Genomic DNA, 27,412 nt, shown 5'->3' with positions numbered 1-27,412 from the left:
TTCATTTTCTATTCGATGTGAGACAAGGCTCTAGGAGTTCCTAGTGCTCACACTATCTCTCTTGCTCCCCTCACTTGCAAACAACAAGGCACTTCAAGCCTCAAAGAGTCTGATATCGACTAAACATTCAAAGCATAGAAGAGAGATTGTCTATAAAACCTAAACTAAGCACAACCTTTAATCAAATTGTTCATGGCTTTTATGCTTAAAATTAAGCGTGAAACACATAAATTGTGATTGATATTCACGCAAGTGAAATGTGGATATTTTGCACGTGGCGCATGGAAACATGTGTGAGTAGTTTTTAGAACGCCCGGGAACCGAATTGGATTGATCGGTCCGGAGCATGGTTTTTCTTTAGTGAAAAAGGAAAATGCCGATTTGTTGGACCGGACCTGAACCGATGGTCCGGTCCGGTTCCCGATCCTAGGACCAAACGGTCCGGTCCACGGTTCCCAAAATTGGGAACCGGTTCTCCCGGTCCGGTTCCCGGTTCCACTTGGAACCGGACCGAACCGGGAACCGATCACCCCTAATGCAAACAAGGCCTAGGGCATGCTCATGCAAGTGATTGTATGCCATGACCTATAACATCATAACTATACTAATATGCCGAGCACGGCACGAAACTCATGGCATGAACCGACACGTTTAATATAAATCCAAAGCCAAGTGAGACTCAAATTGACACACCTCGATACTAATCTAAGACTAAGTAAGGCTCGGATCCATCACGCTTTAACGTCGATCCTAAAACTGAGTAAGACTAGTTTGTGACCTGAGGCATGATCATACTTATGCATGCAAAAACATGAATAAATCATGCAAACACTCATCAACATGTATACAACTAAGCCTGAAGGAGAACATGACCAAGCTATTCACGGCTCAAAGTGACACCTCTCAATGCCCGTCTAAGGCCGAGCAAGACTTATCTATGATATGGGGTATGATGCATCTAAGGACATGAACACACCATACAAAACATTCCTCATTATGCACATAACTAAGCATGGTGAGTATACATCCAAATCCAACAACGGAGATCATTGCCCTAGCTGAGGGTTAGGGATTTTACTTACAACCGACGACACGGTGGCGATTAGCCAAGAACGGCTAAGCGGTGAGGGCAAGCGAGCAAATGTGAGCCAGAGAGAGCGAGAGTGCAAGAGAGGGAATAAGAGGAAGAAGCGAGCCAATGGTGGTGAAAATGGGAGAGGGTCTTTTATCTATAAACCTTTCCTCATGAAATGACCCTCACAAGTGGCCCAATAAACTTTCCTTTAGTGGCAAGACTAGTTTGATGGTATAGCACCCTAATTTGATGATGTGGCACCCTAGGTTCTAAGGAGATGATTAATAACTTTTGTGTAATTTCTTTATTAGTCTACTTAAGCTGGTGAATCCTCCCCTAATCATGACTTGTCTTTTTTGTTCTCCAAGCCAAATCCTCTTATAATCAATACCAACTTTCCCATTGCCACAAAAGTAGGCGAGTCATACATTTTCATTTAATGCCAAGACTTGGTAATAATTGGTCTTGGATAGCTTGGCAAGTAAATTGATGATTCATTCCCTCATTAAGTATCTAAGATTTGGTTATCATGGCTTTTGGATTTGGTCACATGTTTCTTGTTACTCAAGTAGCTTACAAGTTACTTAAGTTATCACATGTAATAATAACCAAATCCTCCTCCTTGCCACCTAAATTCCTTACCACCTAAGTTGATGAGTCATGCTATTCATTTATGGATTAACATCCAAAGAACATTTTACAAACATGAGACGGAAACCGATGTAAGCACTAATATTATTGGGCAAGAGCTTTTCATGTTTATTCATAGTTTTCTATATCATTTAGACCAAGGTTTGTGGCGAATTCATGATCGGGCGAGGTTGTAAGGGTGTGCAACCAAACTAGTTCTACTTGGTTCAGGACTAGCCTATCTGAAAAAAAAAGTCTGAGACTGATTCCTATTAAAATCGATTCCCAAAATTCAAAATGGGTTTGAATTGATTCGGTCCTGATTTTGAGTGAACACCCACTAAAGAATCAAACTGACATGATGTTTTATAAACGGTTTGGGAACTAGTATTGTAAGCCCAAAAGTCCAAAACCTTATATTTTTTCCTTGATTTCTAATCTTAGAACTGTGTTTTTCCTCTTGCACGACACTTCTCCTTCATTATTCCTCTTCTTCGTTCTCTTCTTTCTCTCGTCGGCTTACGGTTGCACTGTCCACTGCTAGCTCCCTCTTGTTTTATTTCGTCTCATCAACAAAGAAGACCTCATCTATACGCCCTATATGTGTTTTACGTTATCTAGGTTTCCTTGTTTGGTGCCTTGCTCTGATGTTCTTTCCCTTTCTTTTGGAGTTTCAATCGAACGTGTGAAGCTTCTTCTCCTTTTTCCCTCCCAAGACCCCTTGTGACATCCTGATTTTTGATCTTGTCTCGATTAAACGAAATGAGCTTTTCATCAACGTGCCTATGGTCATTTTTTTCTGAGCTGATTACTCACGAGATAACTAATCTATCAGGTAAAGCCGTTAAGGGATATAAATGCGACTGACTTAAGAATTTGATTAGAAAGCAATTACTCAGCCGTGCTAATCGGCAATGGTCAATACGGCACCGTTAAAATCGATTAGAGACTGGAGATAGGTTGATTTGACAAAGACATGTAATTAAATTGTGGGTGATTTCGCCTAATTGCAAAATTCGCGTCGAACGACACTAAATCGATTTTTCTATTGATTCTGTACCCGATGCTCGAAATTGAAAGCCTGAGATTTTTACGACAACTGAGAGTTGTCGTGAGTCAAAGATTCACAAACATGGATCGAGAATTATCGATCACGAGTTAAATACGATAATATTCCTAAAAGCTACAAGATAAGTTAGGTCATACTAAAATCACGTTCGATCGAAATTAACCATGGAATTGAACTCAGTTTTGGGAATCGAAAGTTCGAGTGTGTCGCGATTTATTTTTAGGACATTGTTGTATCATTTGAAAAAATTTCAGTGAGCTTGGATTTTTGGCGGAAAATCAAAATTTGGCAAATTAAATTCAAGAAATTCAAAGGGGCACTTTCAAGTGAATTTTTGGCTTCAAAATGGATTGTTGGGTGAAGGAAATGCAAGGAATTTGTGTGGGCTACTACCATGGCATGTGTGGCCATTAAATTGAAGTTATTTGGTGTGAATTAAAGATGGAACTTGGTGAAATTCATAGGGCCGTGGGGGCTGCAACATTTGGACTTCAATTTGGCTTGTATGAGAAGTTTTGAGAGGAAAATTTTGGCTGCTGGATAAGGCTGAAGGCTGGTGGGGGCTTGCACTTGAGTGTTTAGATATTTAAGTTGGACTTTGAAGGCCTCTTGTCACCCTTCTAGCAGCAACTTCTTCTTCAGCTTCTTCTTCTTCCTTCTTGTCCCTTAAACCTTCTTTTTCCCTCTGCTTAGTCCTTCCGCACCTACTGCACGCCAAGCCACCGTCCCTCACTTGCTCGAGCTTGTCTATGCTGCCTCACGCCGCTTGTCTAAGCAGTCCATAGCCTCACAAGTCGCTCGCGAGCTCGGGCCAGCCCGCCCGTCGCTACCTTCCGTTCGTTCGCTCTTTATGTCGCTCGACTTGCCCGTCATTACTAGCCCGTCGGTTCTCGTTGTTGCCTCAGTCTTTGCCAGCCAGCTGCCTGAGCTGCCATCGTCTGCCCCTACTTGTGCCATTGAACTGCGCTGCCTGTCTTCACGCCGCTAGCCAAGCTAAACCACCTTAGCTAGCCTTTCCACAAAACCGACTTCCAGCTTGGGGCTAAGGCTTGCTGGGCCTTTTTCAGCCATTTTCAGACTTCCTTTAGTATTGCTGTAGACCTGAGTTGTGGTCGCCGTCGTGCTACCGTCGCCGTAAACCGATTTTCGCTCTAAACCGGTGAGTTTACCTCAGAATCTCTAATTAGGATGCCAATTATACTTAAAGGTGGATTTATGGATTAGTGGATTAATTAGGCTAATTAGGGATTAGAGTATTTAGTTCATGTAGCTAAGTTAGTTAGAATGGATTAGTTAGGCTAAGTATTTAGTTAGGTTGTTAGTTAGGTGATTTAGTTAGCTTAATTAGTTAATGTAGTTAGTTGGTTAAATTAGATTAATTAGCTTAAGTATATTAGCAAGCTTAGATTATGTTAAATAAATTAAGTGCTTTAATTTAAATATTTTTCAATTTATTTAATTAAATGCAATTTATTTAATTATTTCTTAATTAACGGAAATTATACCGAGATAGTTGGTTATCGAATTTCGTGCTTGATAGTCGTTGTGTAATTGGTTTGTGCAATTGAGTGCTAAATTGTGCAATTGGATGTTGAGTGATGATTTTTGAATTATTATTTCAAAATATGGATTTTTGGTATTTAATTAGAAAAATACCGGGTGTTAGGGTTATGCGCCAAAAAGTATTTTAAGTATTATATTAAATCGTGGGATTTCAAAATGGGAGAATATTACGTTTTATGGTTCAATCTGATCGTGTGTCCATGTATAATTATTTTATCGAGTGTTTTTAATATGAAGAAAATAGGCTAAATACATTATTTGAAATTGAGGCATTTGAGTGTGAAGCATGATGTCCTTGACCGAGATTCGATGTGCGTGTGATCGCTATGAGAACCTGTCACTTGATAAAAGTCGGGTGGGCAATGCTCCTATATGGAATGCCCCACATCAATAGATGTCGGATCGCGATAGAGGCCGGACCGATGCTCTTTCGGGAATGTCGTTTAGAGGTAGACGTTGTCGTGCTCGATGGGTTGAGATGACACTCAGTTATGTTGGAGGACTACTGACTGTTGAGTTGGACATGGCCGATGAGTCATAAGAACTGGAACACGTGTGAATGATTGATATAGCCACGCCTGATTATAGGAAAAAATTGTGTGATATGGAATGAGACATGTCATAACAATTTGGTTTTATAATCAAGACCCCTGTGAGTATTTGATGATTGATGTGTAGTTTTCCAGTTATTTAATATGTTTGTGGTATGCATAAGTATATGAGCTGTACTAATGTGCAAGGAGGTACTGAGGTGAAGTAAGTCTTATTTGATGTGTGCTTAGGCTGCCTCTAGGTGAATTTTCTTCCTAATCAAGGTTTAGGGTGTAAACTCGCTGAGACATTATCTCACCCTGTCGTGGTTTAAACTTTTCAGGTTTGTAGATGGAGGTACGCCATGTGTGTTATGGGGTCTTGCAGGTGATGGACTTTAAGCACACCTATTTCCCTATTCTTGGTACCACCCTAACCCAGGAGTTAGTTGAGTCCACAATCTAGGTCGAGGAGGGTCTACCTCGGTTGGTACCTCACCGATTCATAGCGTGGTTCATTAACTTTCCTCAAGGGGGTCGGGAGGGTCCTTTATAGGGTTTTGATGGGCCTTCTGCTAGGAACGGGGAGTGGGAAGTAGGGCATTCTATGGATATCGACACCCCCTGATGGTGTCGTGGTGGACTCGAAGCCCATGATGGAAGAGTTTGGAACTTCGATGGCTTAGTAGCTCCTTTTGATTTAGATTTGTATATACTTGTAGGGTCTAGACCTTTTTGTATATAAACCTAGGTTATTTATAAAGTATGTTTGGTGTTAATTGATTGTCCTGCTTTCCTATCCCATATTTGTTATTGTCAAGGGATTGTTTAATTCGTTTTCGTATGTGCAATAAAATGAAGGAGTCGGCGACGTATCCTAGGAACGTCACAATTTGATCAACCACTAAGGGATGTGTGCGCACTCGAGGTTCGGAGCATGGCAACCCTTCCCACCTCACTCATGCTCTCTTCTTTTTCCTCTGCCTTTCTCTTCAACCCTTCTTCTCTTACCAGAAGCACCAAGAGCGCTAATTTGTATTGTCATAGTAACAATTGTTGGTTTTTGGTTTGGGTAAGAGGCGAAATCAGAAGGCGAAGAGGGCTTTGACTTGCAATGCCTTATTTGATTTCAGTGTGCCCGAGCTCATCGTCATTGCGGGTATTGCTGCACTAGTGTTTGGGCCCAAGAAGTTGTTAGAAGTCGAGAAATTAGGAGGATTACATTATTGTACTTATTGATTACATGTGTCACGCCTCGATCCTTCGAGCGCGCGAACATCCCACTCTGGTCGATACAAATGCGACTTCCCAAGACACGTCGCCGACCCATTCAATTTTTATTATGCATGCGAAAGCGAAACAAATCCCCTGACAACATTTAACTTGGGATAGAAAAGCAAGCAATCAATCACAACCAAACAAGCTTTCTTATAAACACATAGGTTTATATACAACACCGGATTGTCTACAAAATAGACAGACTCAACAATTAGGGAACTGTCCTATGACCAACTTGTCAGACACGTTCGCCGATTCTTCAGCCTCCACCTTCCGAACTCCAAGACTTCCGGTCCTCCACGACCGTCATCTAGGGACCTGAAATATTATCCCACAACCGGGATGAGACTACGTCTCAGCGAGTCCTACCCTCTAAAACTCAATTAGGAAGAAAATACGCCTCAGGGCGCTCTAGCCACACAAATAGGATAGAGGACTTACCTCTCCTCAATCCCTTTCCTGCACGTCAGTACAATTCATATTCAAGCAATGCTCGTACAAGCTGAAACTACCGACACTTATATCGGTCTATCAATTCAATCAATCTAATCATTCGCAATGATTCAATTCAATCATATTATCTATCTTTCCATACCATCTACCAAACCAGTCGTTAATACGACATATGCTTTCCAAAGCTGTAGCTGATAGATAATATAATAGCTCGCCAGAAGCTGCCACAATATTCAATATAGTATACTATAGCTCACCAGAAGCTGCCGCAATATTTAATATAGTATACTATAGCTCACCAGAAGCTGCCGCAATATTCATATAGTATACTATAGCTCACCAGAAGCTGCCGCAATATTTAATATAGTATACTATAGCTCACCAGAAGCTGCCATATATATATGTATATCATAATTGCTCGCCTAAGCGGATACATATATATAAACCAATGCTCGCCAATGTTGATCATTCAATAATAAACCATAGAACTGGATATACAATCCAATAACACTCAACGATTCAAACTAGTCATACAAACCAATTACGGTGCTAAAAGCCAACACCGGGTATTTTCAAGTCAAATACCACAACTTCATCAATATCATTCAATTCCACACTTTTGGAATTATTAACCATAATCATTAATCACTCAATTTCTCAATTTAAATATACAATTAACACAAACCGACCACACCGCCGCGATCGCGAAATTCTAACGACCGCCATCAAGCATAATTTTCAAAATTATTAAATAATTAAATTTAATTCCGAAAATTAAATAATTAAATATTATTTTATAATAATATAATTTAATAAAATAATATTTATAAATTCGAAATAATTATTTAATTAAAAATAATTAATTAGGGCTTAAACTAGATTACACTAATTTAACCATACAATTAGCCCTAATTAAACATCCATTAAGCTAATCATACAACTAATCTAATTTACATTAAAATTATCTAATCTAACCACCTAAACCTAATTAGACTAATCTAAACACCCCTTAAGCGTCATTAACTCACTAAGCAAGAATTAGAGGATAAACTCACCGGATTAACATTCCGGCGAGTCCACGGCGAAGGTGACGCCAAGGCGGTCGATAAACCCCAAAGCAGCGACACCAACGGAGGCCGGGAAGACACTGAAAACGGGCCTCGAAGTCTCCAAAACCTTGCTGTCTTCTGCTTCTGATCTGGACTGAACTGCAGAGAAGAAACCAGCAACTTCAACGGTGAAAACGGGCCGATCGTAGCTCCGGCAAGCGGGTGGTTGGAAACCAATGGCTCCTGGGGGTCTTGGGGATCTTGTAGGAGGTTGGGATGGGCAAAGGAAGGGTCGGAAAGGGGCGAAACAGCAAGAAAATGCGAAACAGGCGGAACCGGGCGGGTCCAGACGGTCCGGCGAGCGGCGGCTTCGGGCGGCCGTACGGGACGGCCGAAGAATCGTTCCGGCGAGCGGCGAGGTTCTCCGGAACGGTCTGGATGTCCTCTTCACGGTGATGGGTGGCTCGTTCGCTGATTCAATCGGGAAGTTAACTTTTTACTTGGATCTTTGGCGAAAGGTCGGCTGGAGCAGAAACTGGAACGAGGGGAAAACAAGAGAGGAAAACGGCCGACGATGGCCTTCCGGGCGTGCGACGATGGAGGAGCTGGTGAGCTCGGTTTCCTCTGGTTCTCTTGAGCTTTTCCTAAGCCTCAACCATGGAGAAAGCCATGAATAAAGGAAGAAGATGGTCTGCTGAAGAGGGGGGGCTCCCTTGGTGGCTCTCTAGCTTGCAACACTTGTCAATCTCTCCTTCCACTTGCCCCCACCATGACATCACATGCCATCAGCCACTCTCTCTCCTCAAGCTTCCTTCACAAGCTTGTTAATAGGTGCAAAATGTCCCTAGCCCCATGGGCATACGAATTTTAGACATTTGTGCATCAAATTCAATCAATTCTCACTCAATTCCATCCAATTGAAGCTCAATTAAACCAACCCATGTGTCCTCGGCCTTCTCATGACATTTCCCATCAAATGATCCAACTTGCATCCCGAAGATTCGATTAAAAACGCCCTCCGACAATCTCTCGAACAAAAACGGCCTTACTTTGCTTTTCCGCAAAAATCTCGGTTTGTAGAAAAATCTTGGAGATGAGTCGACATTCCTAAAATGAATTGTGACTTGACAGAACTTCCAAATTCTGTAATCGGGTTCAATTTCACGGTTAAATTCAATCTGGCGCGACTTTAGCGCGTCCTAATCTACCGGGTAGCTTTTAGGAATTTTCTATGCAATTGACCTGTGGTTGATTATTTTCAAGCCACAAAGTGCATCTTCGACACATTGGCGACTCTTGATTGTCGTAGAAATCTCGAGGTTTCAAATACGGACACAGGGTACCAAAACGATAGAAAAATCGGTCTAGTGTCGATCAACAAGAATTGTGCAATTAGGTGGAATCACCCATACTGAATTACATGGTTCCGTTGAATCGACCTATCTCCGGTCTCTAATCAATCCCGTGCCGTAATGACCCTTGCAGATTAGTACGGTCAAGTACTCGTTTCTTGGTCGAATTCTCAAGTCTATTGCGTTTAGATTCCTTAACGGCTTCACCTGATAGACTAGTTATCTCGTGAGTGATTAGCTCAGAGAAGAAAGCTATAGACGCGAAGATGAAATGCCCGACTTATTTAATTGAAACCAGAATTGGAAAATCGGGATGTCACAACATGTGTTTAATATTTCAATACAAATTAGAAGGATTACATTGTTGTTTTCTCAAGTATATGTAAAGTTTGAAGCCGTATATGATATCAAGCGATTGTAAAACATGTTCCAATGCAAATGGGATAGACCATGGAGCCAGATTGGAAAAATAGGTACGTTCTAAAACAAATTCCAATGCAAACAAGGTAGGGTACATGGTCCAAAAAAGGAAACTAATTATAATAGAGTAGGGTATAGGGTCCAGGTCTGAAAATTACCCACCATAGACCTGATCATCCCTACGCGACTAGATGTAGACAAGCTTGATCGGCATGGCTAAGTTAGTGGCCTATCCTAGTCTAGCACATGGGTAGAATTAATTGGGCACATAGCTGAGTTGATTGAGCTTAGGGCTAGCTTATGGCTTGGCACAAGACCGAGCTCATGGCTTGGCGCATGACTAGGACTAACCAACGCATGATTGGGCTTGTCGCTTGGTGCATGGCCAGGTGGTAAGGTTGCTAAATCTATTTATGATTGATTTATGACTGATCAGTGATCTATCACAAGTAATCCATGATCGATTCATGATTGGTCCATGACTAAGCACAGTCGATTTGTCGTTGACTCTCAGCTCTTATGTGGTTGCGATCACATGGGATCAATTCATGGTCATGGGATCGGTACATGATTGAGTGCAATCACCCGTGATTGATGCATGACTACACGAGATCGATCCATGATCATCTATTGATCCATGGTGGTGCATAATCATCTCACATTTGTGATTTTTGACCTATGAGAAATAGCTATGATTCCAGTATGCTAGTGGCAAGAATCAACCATGGATCGATTTGAGAGATTAACCATATACCAACCAAAGAATTAGCCATGGATTGATCAAGGGATCGACCATGGACCAATCTAACAACCATGCAAGTGGATTTAAGTTGTCCGGTTAATGGATGACTACCCCACCATAACAGTTGATCGAAGGATGGTCACGTATCATCATGGATCGATGGGTGATCATGAAGCAATCTCAAACGGTTGTGTTCTGATCTCAAGTAATTCCATATGGTCATGTACCAATTGTGAGTAACCATGAGTTGACTCGGTATGATCATGTGTTAGTTGTGGATTGACTGATGATGAACAACCACATGACGATTGGGGGTTGGTTTGGATCGGGCCTAGAGCCAATCCAAGGGCCAACCATTGAGCCTACACTCTGGGCCACTAACCTAGTTGAGAAGGCAAATTTTACCTATGACAACCACATTAAGGGTGGCTTTGTGACAAATTTTGGACATGTCGAAATGATCGATAGGAGATGTGCACAAAAAGCTCTTACACTGTCTCAATTGCACTTTTAATGGGTTGCCTATTCTTTAGAAATGGAAAAGATGGAATATTCTAAAACCCCTTTGGTCATTTAATGAAGGTGGCGATTCATCATCTTAGGTCTCCACTTGAGGATTTAATAATCATTACCTAAGATTTATCTTAGGGGTTAAGTAAAGGACTCTTGAACAAATGTACTAATAAAAAAAAGACATGATGGCTAATTATTACTATTCTAAGGCCTAGGTGCCACATATTCAAAGTGACTTTTTCTTTAAGAATGGGCCAATTACCTAAGTGAACTAATTGGAAGAGAACTTGGTAGAATATTCTAAAAGGTCAAAACTTGAAAAGCAAATGTCCATGAAAAATATGATCATCATTACCATAGGATTCTCTTTGAGGAATAAGTAGGTTAAGTCATGATGGCATGGTATAAGTGGTCCAATGGGAGAGAAACAAGTAAGCCAACAATCATTACATTAGGTCATTAGATTGACACTTCATAAACTTAAGTGTGCCACATTTTCAAATAAGTGTGCCACATTGCAAATTAGTACGCCACCTCAGTTTTGCAGTTGTGCCACTCTAAAAAAGGTGATTGAGTCATCTAGACAAGTAATGATGAGAATGATATCTATAAATAAGATGAGCTCTTCATTCATTTTCACCACTTAAGCCCTCTTGCTCTTTACGCACCATTCTTTCCCTTACTGTCGGCCTTGCACCATCGCCCCTCATTAAGATGCTCACGCTCGTTTTTGAGGTCCATCTAGGTAAGTAAGATCCCTAATTCTCCTTTAGGGTAGTAGACTTTATTATTGAGTTTGGTTAGGTCCTCACCCGTTCAAGCCATGGGTAGATGCAAGATCCTTAGTTTGGTTTTCTCATGTTTGTGCTTGAACATGTGTTAGAATTGTTCACGCTTGGAATAAGGTCGAGGTTTGCTTGGGTTAGGTTCAATGAGAGGCAAGATCACCCAAGGCCACGAGGCCTTGGATCGGTATCAAAGCATGCCGGTTCCAAGTCTCGTTCAATGCGAGGATCGCTGAAGGTTGCATGATCTTGGATTGGCATTGAAGTGTGCTTGTTCTAAGTCTTAATTGATACTGGGATCACCTAAGTCACAAGGTCTTGGTAAGGAAGCGTGCCGATTCTATGTCTTGATTGATGTGAGAACTTTGCGCTTGACATTTGAATCAAGCCACAAACCAAGAGTCATACACAGCATGAAGTATATTCATACTAGGTCGAAGCCAAGATCTGTCGAACTTAGGATCTTCACGAAGTAAGGTATACCAAAGTCTCAAGGTCTTAGATCAGCACTGAGGCATGTTGTTTCCAAGCCTTGTTCAATGCGGCGATCAATGCTAAGTGATCAATTCAAGTCACAGATTAAGGATCATTCCCAACATGTTATATAGTGCAATATGAGGATTTATGGCACACACGAATGAGTGAGCACGTCTTTGGATCATGTATAAGTTGGCTAAAAAGAAAAGATAATAATTAGCTTGTGTGACGCACTTATCTGTGCACTTGAAGATGAAAAAACGTTTGTCGCCAGATAGCATTGACAACAATACCTCATTCATTAACGGGACGCCCTAATTGAGTCAAGATGCATGGATCTTAAACCCAGAAGTCTCGGAAAGTTAGCCCCAAGAAGCCTCAATCGAATCGGGAGGGCCTGGTTGAGCTAGGATGATGGTAAAAGAATCATTTTATGCATGTCGGTATATGCATGAGTATAATGTGTTGATGTGCTCATTTTTAAGTTGATGGTAGTTTTGTATGGACATCATGTATTTAGTCAAGGCATGACAAATAATTTGCTATTGATTCATCATCAACACTGTTTGGAAGTATTGTACTTACTAGACTTCGATAATGAGATGTTTTTTTAGTAGAGAATTAAGAATTTTACTTAATTAATTCCTCGACTCACTCTATTATCTTTTAGACTTATGTCAGTTTTGGGAACTGCAATCAAGTTAGAAGAGATAGGAATTTCCCTGTCCTATGTGAAAACTTACAAGGTGATATAAAAAGGGTAAAAAAAGCTTGTAAATGTACTGTTGTAATATAAAGTAATGTATTTTATGTGATTTATGTCCTAGTCTTCCAGCTGTTATTTGTTTGGGGAGTTTGTTCACATTTCCGCATGTATTTATTTACGAGATAAAAAGAATTGGGACGACAACAAGTCTAGGACGTCACAAAAATAACCCCAATTGCTCAAACCTCTGGAGATGGAGTTAGGGTTTTTACAATCCATGACCAACCCTTATAGTTGAGTGATCGATCCACAGCCAAATAGCTTGGGTCAACTTGCGTGATTAGTGGATTGATACACTGCCAATCCCTTGATCGGTCCATGGTCAATCCTTCAATCAGGCCATGGCTGATCCCTTAGTAGTCCTCCCGATTAGGTCAATCGGTTCATGATCAATCCTTAGATCTGTCATTGAGCATAGCGATGGCAATATGATAGTGATTGTCGACGATGGCAACGGCAGGATAGAGGCTGCGGCAGATGGGGTGTGGGTCTGGACAGAGGATGGAACAGAGAGGAGAGGTGGCCGGGTAAATACAAAATGAAACGTCTACACGTCGCCGTTTCATTTCGTCCGCGGAGATTATAGATGAGATTAAAGTAGGTGACAATAGATCCACCTCTTTTTCATTCCAATCAGTACACCTTTTGAAATCAGCATTGGTACAAACTGAGCATTCCAGGAGGAATGTTTATCTCTACTGCGGTAGTAATCTCCGTTCTCGTCTCCTTTTCTAAGGAATTAAACCTGTATTTGTATAGCGTATCCTTACTACCACTTTTTCTTACACAATTTTTAAGAACATATTTGACATTTGATCGATCCTCTCAAGTTACCACATCGTTTCGTCTTATAAGATGAGAAGAACAAAAGAAGGGGGAAAAAAGAAAAGCATCTTTGCTTTATTGGCTTCTAAGGAATACATGATATTATTGTGAGATGGAGACTATAATTTTATTACATTTTTGGTCTGAACTTCAATCGGTATCTGTAGATAATGTCTTCTACGACGCCGTCTAGGTCACCACGAACTTGAAGCTGCAACAACAGGTTGAAAATGAAGGAATTAGAATTAGGCTGTGATAAATAAATTGGTCAACTAATCTAGAAAGTTGGACCTTTTCTCTAGTGCCGGCGTGAAGAGAGGAAATAACGAAAGGATACGACGAAGTAGGACCAAATCTTGGAAATTTTTGAAAACAAATATTAAGTTGACCATGTATTGACGTAATAGACTTTTGCCTCGCCAATAAAACCATCTCTTCGTGCAAAATGATCTAAGCCACGTGACCAACATAAATTAAATAAAATGGCGTCGGTCTGAAATATGTACTTATTTTTAAAGCTTAACATCCATATCCATTTATTATCCCTTGCACATAGAGAGCTTAGCTAGATATTGCTTTTTCCTTCACGCTCTTGTACTTCATTAAAGAAAACAAAGAAAATATTTTTCCTTCAATGACGAACTATTAAATACAAGTTTGATCTAAACAGACAATGAAATTATTAGATTTTCATTTAGAAGATGATGGTTCGGTTGATTATACTGTATGTAACTTTGATTAGGGCTAGACTTTGCATGTGGTGTATCACACGAATCTCGTAAATTCACCTGTTTGAGAGAGAACCCAGTTGTCATCTCCAGCAACATGCCATGCAAAGTAACCTTTGAGTCCATTATCCTTGGCGTACAAGACTTTGGTAGAGATGGTTTGTGTATCATCGTAGCTGATCCATGTCGTCCCGGAATAGCAGTAGGCGGACACGACCGTGGAGTTGTACACAGTGGTTGCGCTGTTTTCGGATATGTACGTCGTGATTTGATTGTACACGATCGACCCATCGGAGGATATTGCTGCCCCAGTGAAGGGCGCAAAGTAGCCGTTGTTGTTGGCATTTGCGAGGGTGAATGCGCGCCCATAGAAGGGGAAGCCGAGCACGATCTGCCCCGCCGGCATGCCGGCCTGAATCCATGCTCTCACCCCGATGTCTCCACTTATGCCGTTCCCTAAAATTAAAGGGACCGATAATTTCAGATGCATCATATATCAAGAAAATTGCGAGTTTGATAAGCACAAATGAAGGATTTTAAATGAACAAAAATGCTCATGTTAATTACTCGCGGAATGACACAGTATGCTTTGAATTGGAGACGATGCTGTGATTCTTTTGACATTAAGGTAACAAAATTTCTAAGTCATGATACAAAAAATTAAGAAAACTCCGTTGTACCTCAGCATTGTCAAAGTTTATAACCCAAAAAAACAAGTCAAAGTTGCCACCCCTACCTGGATCATAGAGAGCAGCAAGTGGTCCTGTGGTGGAGGACCAACCTGGTCCAAAGAAATCATAGGCCATTGCATTGATCCAATCCAAGCTCGCCGCCATGGCGGCAATGGGATAATCTGCGGGTGACCAGTAGTGCGGCGAGTAATAGACTGCCGCCGACAAAAGCAGAGCATCCTCACCCGAGCTGGCCGCCTCAGCAGCCACCGCAGTCCGCCACTCCTGGAGGAGCAACCCCAAGTTGGTCATCTTCTCATCAGTGTCCGGGTATTCCCAATCAAGATCAAGGCCATGAAAGCCGTTGGACCGAGCTAGGGCTATGGAGGAATCGATGAAACTCTTTCGGGAGCTAGACTGGCTCGCCATGGCCGCAAAGTCAGTCGCACTCGAGCTGCCACCGCCGATGGACAGGAGGGTTATGACCGATGGGTTCTTCTGCTGGACGTCACTAGTGAAGGCCGCGAAAGACTGGGCGTTCGTCGACGATATGACTACCTGGTTTGTCGATGCATCGAGGTCAGCGAACGCGCAGAAGAGATGAGTGAAGAGGGTCGAATCGATGTTGGAGGCTGTGATGCCGCTGTCCGGGAACCAATAGCCTCCTTTGACGTTTTGGGCCATGCATGAATTGATTTGGAGTAGAGACAGAAATGAGAAGAAGAGAAAGAGAAGGATATGATTGTTGCTGAAAGCCATTTTTGATGAGTAATGTGGAGGAGGTTGTACACGTTTGAGCTGATTTTATAGAGGATTTGTTGGACTCGATGCACATGCTGTGGCTTAAGTTTCGTGTTTATTCTAGAGTTCTGACTTTTTCCTAACTCTAGTCTAGAACATCAGGCTTAGTGAAATGTGGATAATGGTCGTGACTAAGAGTTTTATGCAAATAAGGCCTTTTCTTGTGCTCGAATGACCCAGTCAAGTAAGAAGGAGGAATTCCTCTCTCTCACTACATTTCACGATAGATTTGAACGGAATTCCTTTCTCTCACTACCTTTCACGATAGATTTGAACCATTATATATATACACACATGGGCCGCAAAATGAAATTATTGTATGAGTGTTAGTTCATATTCTATATTGACTTTGGACGATTGAAAATGGTAAGTCCCATAAGGCTCCTCCAAATTTGACTATCCTAGTTCAATTATAATTAATGTATGTACTTGCCTATAAAATACTTGCTTGGCTACATGTGGTATTCTTTAGATTTGATGGTTCAAACCGTCCAATTTAATATCTATTATTACATAATGGGGGCAGACTCGTATGTTGATTTTGTCTTTCCAAGACTCTTTCTAATGGAGGGAGCATTGCATGCACCATATGCATGTGAACTCATTCCATCCCAACCATGGGATCATGCAAATCCACGCGAAATTCATATGATTAAGTGAGCGAGATGAAAGGGTCTAAATTTGGCAGTCAAATTTGTCAACTATGATGCTAATGGAGCTGATCATCCCAACCATCATATCATGCGAGTCTCACAAGAAATTCATAAAATTATGTGGTCGAAATGAAGCGATCCGAAAATGGTAGTCAAATTTGTCGTCTATGATTTGTCGTCTATGATGCGTGCGGAACTGAGTTATATTAGTCAATTTTTCAATGGTCAACCGTCCTTCACGCTCGGAAATGCGATGTTAATTAAAGGAACCGCAAGATGCAGCATCCCATAAGGTAAGTAGCGAAATGATCAACGTTAATTCGGTCCGCTTACGTGCAAGATTCGATCAACACGATCCCATGTGTTGTTGATGTAACTTGCAAGTTTCGCACGTTGTTTCGTGAAGAGTTCGTTCGATTTTCTTGGTCAACGCCGGAGCTGACGGCGCATCATCATCCGTTAGATTATCCTGTTGGTTGAGAAAATAATGGCAAATGTCTATGACACGGGACACGTATCGTTTCTCTATGGAGACTTTGCCAGAAGTCGAAGGAGCAATTTTGCTAAAAAGGGTATCTCGGTTCTTGATCGAGACCTACAAACTTTTGCCGACAGAAAGGTAGCTCTCCCCCCATCACCATCCTTTGGTTGTGTCCGAAGGATAAAAGCTTCACCTTTGCGAGTAGCAGCACGATTGTCGTAGCTTTTTGCCGGCGGCTGCAAGTGCCGCGAGCGCAAACCTCGTGGAATGTGTAAAACAAACTTCCCGTTGTTCATACCTGCACGTATGCGCGGGTCATCTTTCCTGCTTGTCTTGATTTATCCATGCTGATTAACCATAAGAGAAGATGAGCATATGTACCATGATTCATCTGTCATTTGTACGCTTTCGAGGTATTGACGGCATTGAATATGCAATCTTGAATCTCTTCTGTCCAATTCCCTTTGTTCATATTCTTACACAGACTTGAAGCACTTATGGCTGATGACATTAGACGTATTCCAGATCGACGATAGCGTGACTGAGAAATTCGAGTGGATTGAGGAGCTACAGCATACGTAATTTGTAGATGTCAGTAGTGTAAATAGAAATAAAAGCTACATACATTGACGGATTGAAATATGCTTAGCCCTCAAATGCATGATTGATTCTCAGTCACATTAATCGCGTTGGTGCTATCACACATAATGCATATGTTCAATTGTTCCTCACCAAAATTCCTAAGTTACTGCTCCATTCGCAAAAGTTACAGCAGCTATCTAGAGCCACATACTCAGCTTCAGCAATTGCAAGGGTAATTGAATTTCACTTCTTTGAAAATCACGAAACAAGCATGCACTTCATTATTTGAGAATTGCCAGAGGTGCTCCTTTTGTCAATTTTGTAAACTATGAAGTCAGCGTCTCAATGTCCCAATAACATGAAATAAAAGTTGTTAAGATACCCTGTGATGATTTGTTTCACAACAGTCAAATGCAATTCCTTAAGATTAGATTAGAAACGAGCGCACATACATAAGCAAAACAAAATATCAGTTCTAGATGCTATCAAGTACAATAATGATCCTATTATTCTCCTATATAGCTTAGGATTGACAAACTTACATTTCTCATCCTTGTCAAATTTGGTTGATGAAGGCATGGTGTACCGATTATCATGTTTCCATCCCAAAATTCTTCACTAATTCTGAAGCGTTTCTTTTCTTGAAATGTGAAAGTGCCAACTTTGGTTTGTTTTTACCAAAAAAAAAAAAAAACTTTGGTTTGTTTGAGTTGAAGTTCAAGAAAGGAGTTTGGTTTCCCATCATCCTTATTTCAAACTTGTTTTACATGATATTAGCAAATTCTTTGCAAATAACTCATTAATAATCTAAAGATGATATCATCAATACATATCTAAAAGCTAAATATGATCTTTCTTTTGCATAATGAAGTTGTATCAACTTTTTCTTTTTCAAAATATTTTTCAACAAGAAAAGTACACAACCTTTGATGCCAAGCTCTTGGAACTTGCTTAAGTCCATAAAGAGCTTTCTTGAGTTGATAAACACAACTAGTCTTATCAAGTTCTTTAGATCATTATCGTTGTTGTACGGACACTTTTTCTTTAATATAACAATTGGAAAGACATTTTTCACATCCATTTGGTTAAAATTATAACAACATGCATAAACCAACAACAATATCTCAAGTGAGTTAAATTTAGGGTGTCATAATTATAATGTCAAAGCAAGACCTCCTCCAATAGGTGTGGGGTTGGGAGACGAACCATGCGGAAACTTATGAGCCTATAACAATTGGGTTTGACAAGGGTGGAGAGTGTTTGCTATGACTAGAATGCTCGAATAAGGAGTAGCTTCTGACAAGCTTTTATGATGAGACTATACATTTTTTAGTTGGTTTTAAATAGGATGTATTGGACCACATGCGCATGTTGTAGCTTAAGTTTCGTATTAATTCGAGGGTTCTGACCTTACCTAACTCTAGTTTAGAACATCAGGTTTAGGGAAATGTGGATAATGATCGTGACTAAGAACTTTCATGCGAATAAGGCCTTTTCTTGTGCTCGAATGACCGAGTCAATTAAGAAGGCAAATTCTTTCCCGCACTCTCTTTGACGATAGATCTAAGTGATTCGAACCTTTATATAAATATACACACATGGGCTGCAAGGAGAAATTAGTTTACGGGGGTGTTCGTATTCTAAATTCAGTTTGAACCATTGAAAAGGGTGGCTCCCATGTGGGTTCTCCAAACGTGACAATCCCGATTCAATTTTAAGCAATATATGTACTAGCCACGTAAAGTACTTGCTTGGGGTACATGTGCTATTCTCTAAAATCGTATGTTGACTTTATCTTTCGAAAACTCTTTTCATTGGAGCATGAACTCACTCCATCTCAATTATCAGATTATGTGAGTTACCAAGTCATTTTGACTAAATTAAAAAATAAGAATTCATGTTATGTCTATTATGCTATGTAAAATGGTTAGCGTCTACATCAATAATTTCCAATTAATTTAAGTCATTCAATGCCAGCCAAAATGAAAGGAGAAAAAAATTAATATAAAAAGAAAAGAAAAACAAAAATTATAAAAAAATTCAAAATTTTGTTAAAATATTATTAAAAAATATTCATATCAGCACTAATCATACTACTTAGAACGGTTGACATTCATGTTAGTGATTTCCAACCTACGTTAGCCAAATGAACTAAATTAGTATTAATGTGAAAATATTTAAGACTAAATTGATCCAATTAAAAAGTTTATAACTGAATTGATACCAATGTATTATGTTTAATACTTTTTTCAGTATTTTTCCCTTAACAGTTTACTAGACAAAGGAAGGAACACTTGAACTAGTAGTGAGCAAGATGGATGATCGAACTAGGACCGCCCAAATTGGACCAAACTAGCAAACTGTGGACAATTCTAGTGAGCACTGCTCCAGTTCTCGGTTCTAGGATGAGAACCGAACTGCCCGAACTGGATATGTCAATTTCTTAAAGAGCAGCACTGTGAAGTTAAGAGTGTAAACTCAAACCCTACTCAATAATCTCGTCTTACCTCGCGTAGCTCCGGAGATGCCTCGTTCATCAGTCATTCTTCACAGACTGAAGTCACAGTCGTGCCTAGCCTGCCTCTCTCTCTCTCTCTCTCTCTCTCTCTCGCTTCTCACGCCTCGTCTCTTTCCCTCTCGTCCCTCTCGTTCTACTCTCAAATGGCAGCGCGGCGGCACCTTCTCTTGCCTAAGTCACATCCCTTTCGCTCGAGCTTCATGCCTCCCCTCGCAGTATCGTCTCGACCCTCGCCTCCTCTCTTGCTCTGTTTCTCGCATCTCGATCCTCGTCAAGGTAATGATCTGTATTTTGCCCTTTTGTGTCGCACTTTCCGTGTCTCGCGGTTCATTTTCACGAGACTTTTGCTTGATTCTCGGTCTAGTTGTGTTCTGTGAAGGCAAAAGTCTCTGAATGCGTGCGGTTTGGGGTCTGATTTGCCCGTGACTCAGTCATCTCAAGCCGATTGTGAGAACGACGCCTTGAGTTCGTGGTGTGATCGGACAAAGGCTGGGAATAAATGGAGCAAGCGATCAGTTCCATCGGACCGCTCAGGAACTGAATCGATTCTAGAAACTGAAAACCAATCCCTCTGATCTGGTTCTCAGTTCCTAGGTGGGATTGAACTGAATCAGAAATCAATCACTCCTAACTTGAACTGCCTCTAAATTGTAAAAACATATACAATTGTAAAAAAAAAATTACAATTAATTGGGAAAAAAAATGCCACCGGGACAAACGAAGTACTAGGCAACCCAATAAGTTGACCAAATATTCTATGGTATTAGTATTCAAAGCATTGGATTTATGCAATGTCCAATCAGCGAGGAAACAATTCAGAAATTGATACATCATTGACTGAATGAATTGCTTCCTTGAGCAAGCACTTGTCATCCTCATCTTCATCCTCGGTAATTGAAAATGCAGGCTTCTTGGGGAAGTTCACAGCTGAAGATTCATTCTTGAGCATTGAAGAGACTTCCAACATGGAGGGTCTGTCCCCAGGCTTCTCTTGCACGCATAGAAGAGCCACTTGCATGCATCTTAAGAGCTTACAGGATGATGAAGAGTCATCCAGAGACGGTTCAATGAACTCCATGCATTTATCGTCTTTCCACTGCTCATATGCCTGAAATTGAGAACGCCAGTTGGTTAAAAGTCAAAATTCATGTTCCTAAATTTGAGCCTGAAAAATTTTGAATCACGAATAATCTCTATTTACATATTCGAGAAGATTCAGATTTTCATTTAAGCCATAGTAACATGAAGTCCTTCTACTGCTGATGATTTGCAACAGCAGTACCCCGAAGCTGTAGACATCGTACTTCATTGAGTATATGCCTTTCCTCACGTATTCTGGAGGAATGTACCCGCTGCATACAAGAACAGAAATTGGATTAAGCAGCAGACTTTAGGAGGAGAATACCTGTGAGGAATAACCTAGAGGGCTTAGTTAGCTCGCTTACTAAGTCCCAACAATTCGGCTGGTATTTGCCTCAAGGTCATCCTTCCTGAATATTCTCGCCAAACCAAAATCTGATATCTTGGGGTTCATTTGATCATCCAGCAGAACGTTACTGGCTTTCAAGTCTCGATGAATTATTGTGAAATTTGAGTATTCTTGGAGATAAAGAAGCCCCTGTGTAATGCCTTCTATGATATGAACACGTCTCACCCAATCCAGCGAATATTTTCTTATTGGATCTGCATCATCAAAACCTAAAGACTATCAGAACCAGAAGCAAAATTATAGCATTGCATACCATTGTGTACCCAAAATGCTAAAAAGGGTCTAGCTGCCCTAGCCATTGTAGCGGAACTGGGGACCCGTCTAAGCCTCTTGGAGTATCACACTAGATGTCACTTAAAAACACCCAGGTTTTGCTCAATTGATATTAAGAAGCAAGGAAGATGTCGAACCAAATAGGTAGAAGTCCAAGCTCTTATTTGGCATGTACTCATAGATCAGCATCTTTTCTTCCCTGTTGGTACAAAATCCAATTAGGCGAACGAGGTTGACATGTTGCAGGCTGGCAGTGAGCATAACTTCGTTCTCGAACTCCTCGAGCCCTTGGTTTGAAGTTTTCGAAAGTCTCTTCACTGCAATGTACTGTCCTTTGGGCAACTTGCCCTGAGCAACAGGTATGTACGCTGATGGTCAGAACAGGGCAACTAATTTCCACTCGAACATGGTAGACTAAGAAAATTTTTAACTGTTTATGCTGGAAGACAGTGTTTTGTCTATGACATAAGTCACATAACCCCAAGGAACATTAATGAAAAACAAAACTTGAGCAGACGGCATCCAAGTCCAACCTCGTATAATGAAACTTACAAGCTTGCATCCATCATTAAGAAGACCTACGCTGCATCTCTAAATATCTCAAGCTTATTGTGTTGTGTTGCGATGCCAATTCTTTTTTCTTTTAGAGGCATGTAGCTTCAGGGAGAAATACTCACCGACTCATTCCAACTAAATGATTGAAATCGCGAGTATAAACCAACCAACTGGCAGCTGCTACAGAGAAAGCCGGCATACCTTTGTTTAACATGATAAATGATTTGCTCTCATAGTAAGAGTAGGGAGTTCCCATTACCATTTTTTTTCGGTCGAAAAGTTCCCATTACCTTCACTTTCTCAATTATAAATCAGACTATAAATGAGAAGGACCACATATTCTAGAGCGTAAAAAATAAGAAAAACATTATGCAACAACGAACGCATGTTATAGAGCAAAAGGACCAAATCTGGCCCTCAATCGTGGTTCGTTCTCCCAACACGTACTTCATGGGATTTGCAATGAAACAGAAAATAATAATCTTTAGCTTAAGAATGGCCTCATATATTTTACCTTGTAAACAGGTCCAAATCCACCCTCTCCAAGCTTATTTTCACTTGAGAAGTCATCAGTTGCTGCTTTGAGGGTAGCATAACCAAATGTTCGCAGACTACGAGTACCACTCTCAAGACTTTCAACTTTACACACCATAGTCTTTAATCGGCTACTAAATCCTTTTATTACACCCGAAATACCTGCGAACCAACATCAAGAAAATGTGTCTAGAACTTTAATTCTTCCGAAGTCAATGTTCCTGATTCCAACCAAATTAGAGTAATCCTCCAGTAAAGTTTAGAAAACGTACCTTTTGATTTCAATGTTCTCCTCTGTAAGTAGCATATCGGGCCAAATATAAGGAGAACAATTACAGCAATCGAAATAAGCATAACAAGCCAGAACCATCGCCTGTGTTGCTGATCTTCACTGGCCTCTTGAGCTGACAAGGCAATTAAGTGCTTGAATTACATTTAGTTCTACATTTTCAATGCAATAATTTTTGAAAACCTTCAGAAATTCCTGTGAGGTACTTAATCCTAACCTGTCCGAGAAAGGACCCAGTTCTGATCATTGCCAACCTGAAACACACTGTAACCAAGGAGCCCCTTTTCCTTGGCATAAGTTACTTTGGCTCGGATGGCCTCCACATCATCGAAATTGATCCATACCGATCCCTTTCTGAAAAGATTCACCGCATATGTACCATCATAAACAGGACTGGCTCCATAACCAGAATCTCGGACATAAGATTTTATAGCCTTGTATCCAAATGACCCATCCGCCGTCACAGCATGCCCCACTGCTGGATGGCCAATGGCATCGGCGCTCGAATCCTGAAGCTGCCAAGCATAGCCATGATAGGGCAAGCCCAGAACCAGCTTTCTTGCAGGAAATCGTCTAGTCAGCAACCAAGTTATGCAGAAGTCTGTGTTGTTCTGGCTTGCTGGATCAAATAAAGCTGCGTGAGGGAGCGCAAATCTTTCCCTGGTGGGGAGATGGTAATCATACGCATTTAGGTGAACCCAATCCAAATTTCTCTGAATTGAGTCAAGTGGGTAACTCACGGAGTTAAAAATGGGTTGACAATACACGGCCATTACTAGCAGCAACGGAGGTTTCCCAGATTTTCTTGATTCTTCATCTACAGCATCTCTCCACTCCCGCAAAAGGGCACTCAAATTGGTCATGTTAATGCTCCTACTGGGCAAGACCCCACAGAGATCAACCCCACTGAACCCATAAAGCCTTGCCTTTTCTATGGTAGACTCGATAAAGGACCTTCTTGAAGAAGACTCACTGAGCATCGAAACGAAAGCTGAAGGATCCTCTCGGCCTGCCCACGCTGCTGCCCACACTGATAGCAGCGTGGTGATCGAAGGGTTCTTGCGTTTCACGGTGCTCGTGAAGGTGGAGAAGGATTGCTCAGTGGAGGAGTTGACGGAGAGCTGATAGGTCGAAGAGTCGATGTAAGCAAAAGCGCATATGAGGTGAGAGAACAAAGAGGAATCGATGTCTGAGACCGGGATTTCGTTGCCGGCGTAGAAGTAACCGGACTTGACCCACGTTTGTGCCTCCGAAGATGGGGGGAGACAGAGGAAAAAGATGAAGAGACAGGCGATTTTGCCTTCGCCCGCCTTGAGAGACGGCTCGGAACAGAATGTGAAAGCGGAAGTGGGTGGCTTGAGATTACGGGAGGAGGAAGAAGACCGCTCTTCTGGAGCCTTTAATCGGGTTTACATAGGAAACCAGAACTCAAGTCCAAGTGTCATTGCTTCTTCAGACAGTACGTCGGAAACAAGAATTCGAGTGTCGTCAGCGAATTTTTGCAACGTTGATTCCTCGACCGTTGTTTGGTCAAGGTTCACTTTCAGCGAAATTCTCGCAACGTGGCGCATGGAGAGCGACTCATTTTTTGCGGGATGCCATCGCTACGCTGTCTTGAGTCTACTGGTGCCTTCCGCCCGGGTCGTGGTCGTGGTCGTGGCCGTGGACTTTTCATTTTGGGAAAGGTGAAAAGCTAAAAAAAAATAATAATCTTAAATTATATGCAGACATATTTAGTTTAAATTAAAAAAATTTCTCTGACACCAAAAGTCTCAAATTGTAAATTTGTGATACATTTACCTTTTTCCAAAATTCTGTCAAAAAAACCATTAAAAACTACCTATAGAAACATCAAAAAGTAAATATTAATAGTGCTCATCTTAAGAGTGAGCGATTCAAAATTCCGTGCAAATTTCACCTGAAACCTAAAACTTACCAGTTGTGTATTTTTTAGAATCTAGAACATACTCTACATACCCAGAAATTTGGAACCTACCATGTTATAGGTTAAAATCAATTCTAGGGTCCACCCAAATTCCACCTATATTATCAATTACTTGCTACTACAATTTATTGACACTAACTTATATTTAGACATTTGAAAAATGTCAAGTATTAATAAAATAAAAGTATAATTTATAAAATAAAAACTTATATAGTAGTTCCAAATTATACACTTATCATTGAATGTTATAGGACATCGCAAGATTGTGCAAAGACATAAATCAAGAAAAACACAAAAAATTATTCAAAGTTCTAGGTTACAGGTTCTAGGTTTCAAGTTTCGCTAATCAAGAACTTGGAACCTACCTATCAAAATGAGATCTTTAATTTTTACAATTTGAAACCTACCTTGCATATTTTGGATCTTGAAACCTAGAACTAGATAAGTTCCCACTGGTCTAGTTCTCGTGTTTCAGTTTTACCTTGAAACCATGTTTGCTCCTAGTCCACGTGACTTAAGTAAAATAAAAATCACATTATTTTGGCTGAAAATTCATTTAACAAAATATTGACAAAGGATAAATATGCCTCACTTAAAATAGTTTAGGGTTTTTTATGTTACAAAAAAAAAGGGTTCGGAATAAATGTCATGTTGAGTATAATGTAAAGTTTTTTTTTTTTTTATTATTTTTTATTATTTTATTTATGGCTTTTTCCCTTTTGGGAATGAATGTGATTGACCAAATATACGGGTCATGTATCACTGCATCCAACCGATGATCAGGCCTATCTTGTTATGTAATCTCATCCTTAAGAAAAATTTTCAATAGGGCACCAATTGGACAGACGGTTCGGCTTCCTGATTTGAAGTATTTTGTCAAACATATAGTTCGATTGGATGGACTAAGAGGTAAAGAAATTATTCTAAAATCACAATCTCGTCAAAATTGAGAGAATAGATCGGAAGGGATTATTAAAGTTTTTCATTTATAAAGAAATTCATCTCTATACGCGTTCTTTTCATTGCTTTTCCCCGTTTACATTCCAATAACATTCTAACTCATTCCTTTCAAATCCTTTTACTCTATTGGTTATTGAAATCCATTCTTTTCCTTTGCATTCTTAATGTGTTTACGTGCTGACTATCAAGCCCATGTTAATGTTAGATTGTATAAATCCATTGGATCTTGCTTTAGCTCATCCAATAAGGATGCATTTGATAACATTTTTATTTTCGGAAATAATTTTTATGTAGAATTTTTTTCATTTTTATTCCCTGAATAAGTTTCTTAATATAAGAATTCTTTTGATAACTGAATAATTTTTTTTCTCAGAATAGAAAACAAACATAAATGTGTTTGGTACGACCCTAAAAATTTATATTCTCAATGTTTTTCATTTAATTATAAAAATGTTAGTGGAGACCTAAAAATTCATGTTTAAATAAAACTATACTTTTGTAAGAATTTAATTGACTAAAATATTCCAAAATGCTCTCAGAAAATCTAACATAATAGTGAATAAAAAATGAATGGTTGGAAATGACAACAAAGAGTCCCGTTGATTTATAATTCATAATGTGAGGATGTTGATGGTAAATCTTTGGGCATTATAATAAATAAATGGATAGCCCTTTTAAACCTTTTTAACTATAAGAAGAAGAGCCAACGTTGCTTGATAAAATGGGCAATGGCGGAACAATTGAGGATGGAAGTGATCTTTGGTGTGCTTATTTGCACAAACTCATCAAATCTTCAATCAAATGACATAAAAAATTCAAAGAGCATAGACTATTCGACTGCTATAACACAAGACAAATTGTAATGCAAAACATTTGTTCAAAGCCATCTAGTTTTCTATTAAAACAAAATTGTAGATGATCTTAAAGGATGTCTCCAATAGAATCTTAAAAGAAGAATACCGGAGTCACCAAACTTTTATGACCTAGTATTGTCTCTAAAAGAAAATGGTATTTAAAAATTCCATATAGTAAAGCCCTAGAAGCTTATTCAATTTTGAATCCAATTTTCATTAAAAGATTCACATTTTTTAATGTTAAACTAATTCTAAACTAAAATTAACACTATAATCTAGTAAAACTACTCAAAATCTTATTTCTATTTTTTTTTTTTTTTCCTAAATCTCATAATTGTTGTATATATATATTTATTCGAAATATGGGGACTTGGATTGGGTTAGGAGACTAGACCTTGTGTTGATTGTGTAAAGACAGACAATAGGTTACGATGAGCTTATCTTTTTTTAAATGGCCGTACTTCTCTTTTTGTTCCTGGGAACAAAGATGTAGGTATTTTTTTTTTTTTATAATTCTTGATTTATTCCAAATCTATTCCCTGGCTACTAATC

At 40.0% G+C, this 27,412-nt stretch overlaps 3 protein-coding genes across 3 annotated transcripts; all 3 read right to left on the bottom strand.

Moving 5' to 3' along the window:
* Window positions 1-13,577: 13,577 nt before the first annotated feature.
* Window positions 13,578-15,707, bottom strand: LOC120291379 (class V chitinase-like). The gene is made up of 3 exons (XM_039308648.1): window positions 14,992-15,707; window positions 14,316-14,711; window positions 13,578-13,738 (listed from the first exon to the last, which is right to left on the bottom strand). Exons 1-3 carry the CDS (start codon window positions 15,683-15,685, stop codon window positions 13,722-13,724), a joined length of 1,107 nt encoding a protein of 368 aa, XP_039164582.1. The 5' UTR covers window positions 15,686-15,707; the 3' UTR covers window positions 13,578-13,721.
* A 4,860-nt stretch (window positions 15,708-20,567) lies between these two features.
* Window positions 20,568-23,913, bottom strand: LOC120291378 (putative cysteine-rich receptor-like protein kinase 35). The gene is made up of 8 exons (XM_039308647.1): window positions 23,842-23,913; window positions 23,319-23,720; window positions 23,085-23,216; window positions 22,793-22,974; window positions 21,861-22,071; window positions 21,407-21,644; window positions 21,163-21,313; window positions 20,568-21,069 (listed from the first exon to the last, which is right to left on the bottom strand). Exons 3-8 carry the CDS (start codon window positions 23,164-23,166, stop codon window positions 20,761-20,763), a joined length of 1,173 nt encoding a protein of 390 aa, XP_039164581.1. The 5' UTR covers window positions 23,167-23,216; window positions 23,319-23,720; window positions 23,842-23,913; the 3' UTR covers window positions 20,568-20,760.
* LOC120291389 (class V chitinase-like) lies at window positions 23,314-24,510 on the bottom strand (the record flags this gene model as incomplete). Its single annotated transcript, XM_039308668.1, has 1 exon — window positions 23,314-24,510. A coding segment is annotated over one exon (1,197 nt), but the record flags the coding sequence as incomplete, so codon positions are not given.
* Window positions 24,511-27,412: the final 2,902 nt, after the last annotated feature.

Source organism: Eucalyptus grandis, chromosome 3 (genome assembly GCF_016545825.1).
Source record: "Eucalyptus grandis isolate ANBG69807.140 chromosome 3, ASM1654582v1, whole genome shotgun sequence".
Lineage (NCBI taxonomy): Eukaryota > Viridiplantae > Streptophyta > Magnoliopsida > Myrtales > Myrtaceae > Eucalyptus > Eucalyptus grandis.
The sequence above is the reverse complement of the archived record's forward strand: the minus strand, read 5'-3'. Positions and strand labels throughout refer to the sequence as shown.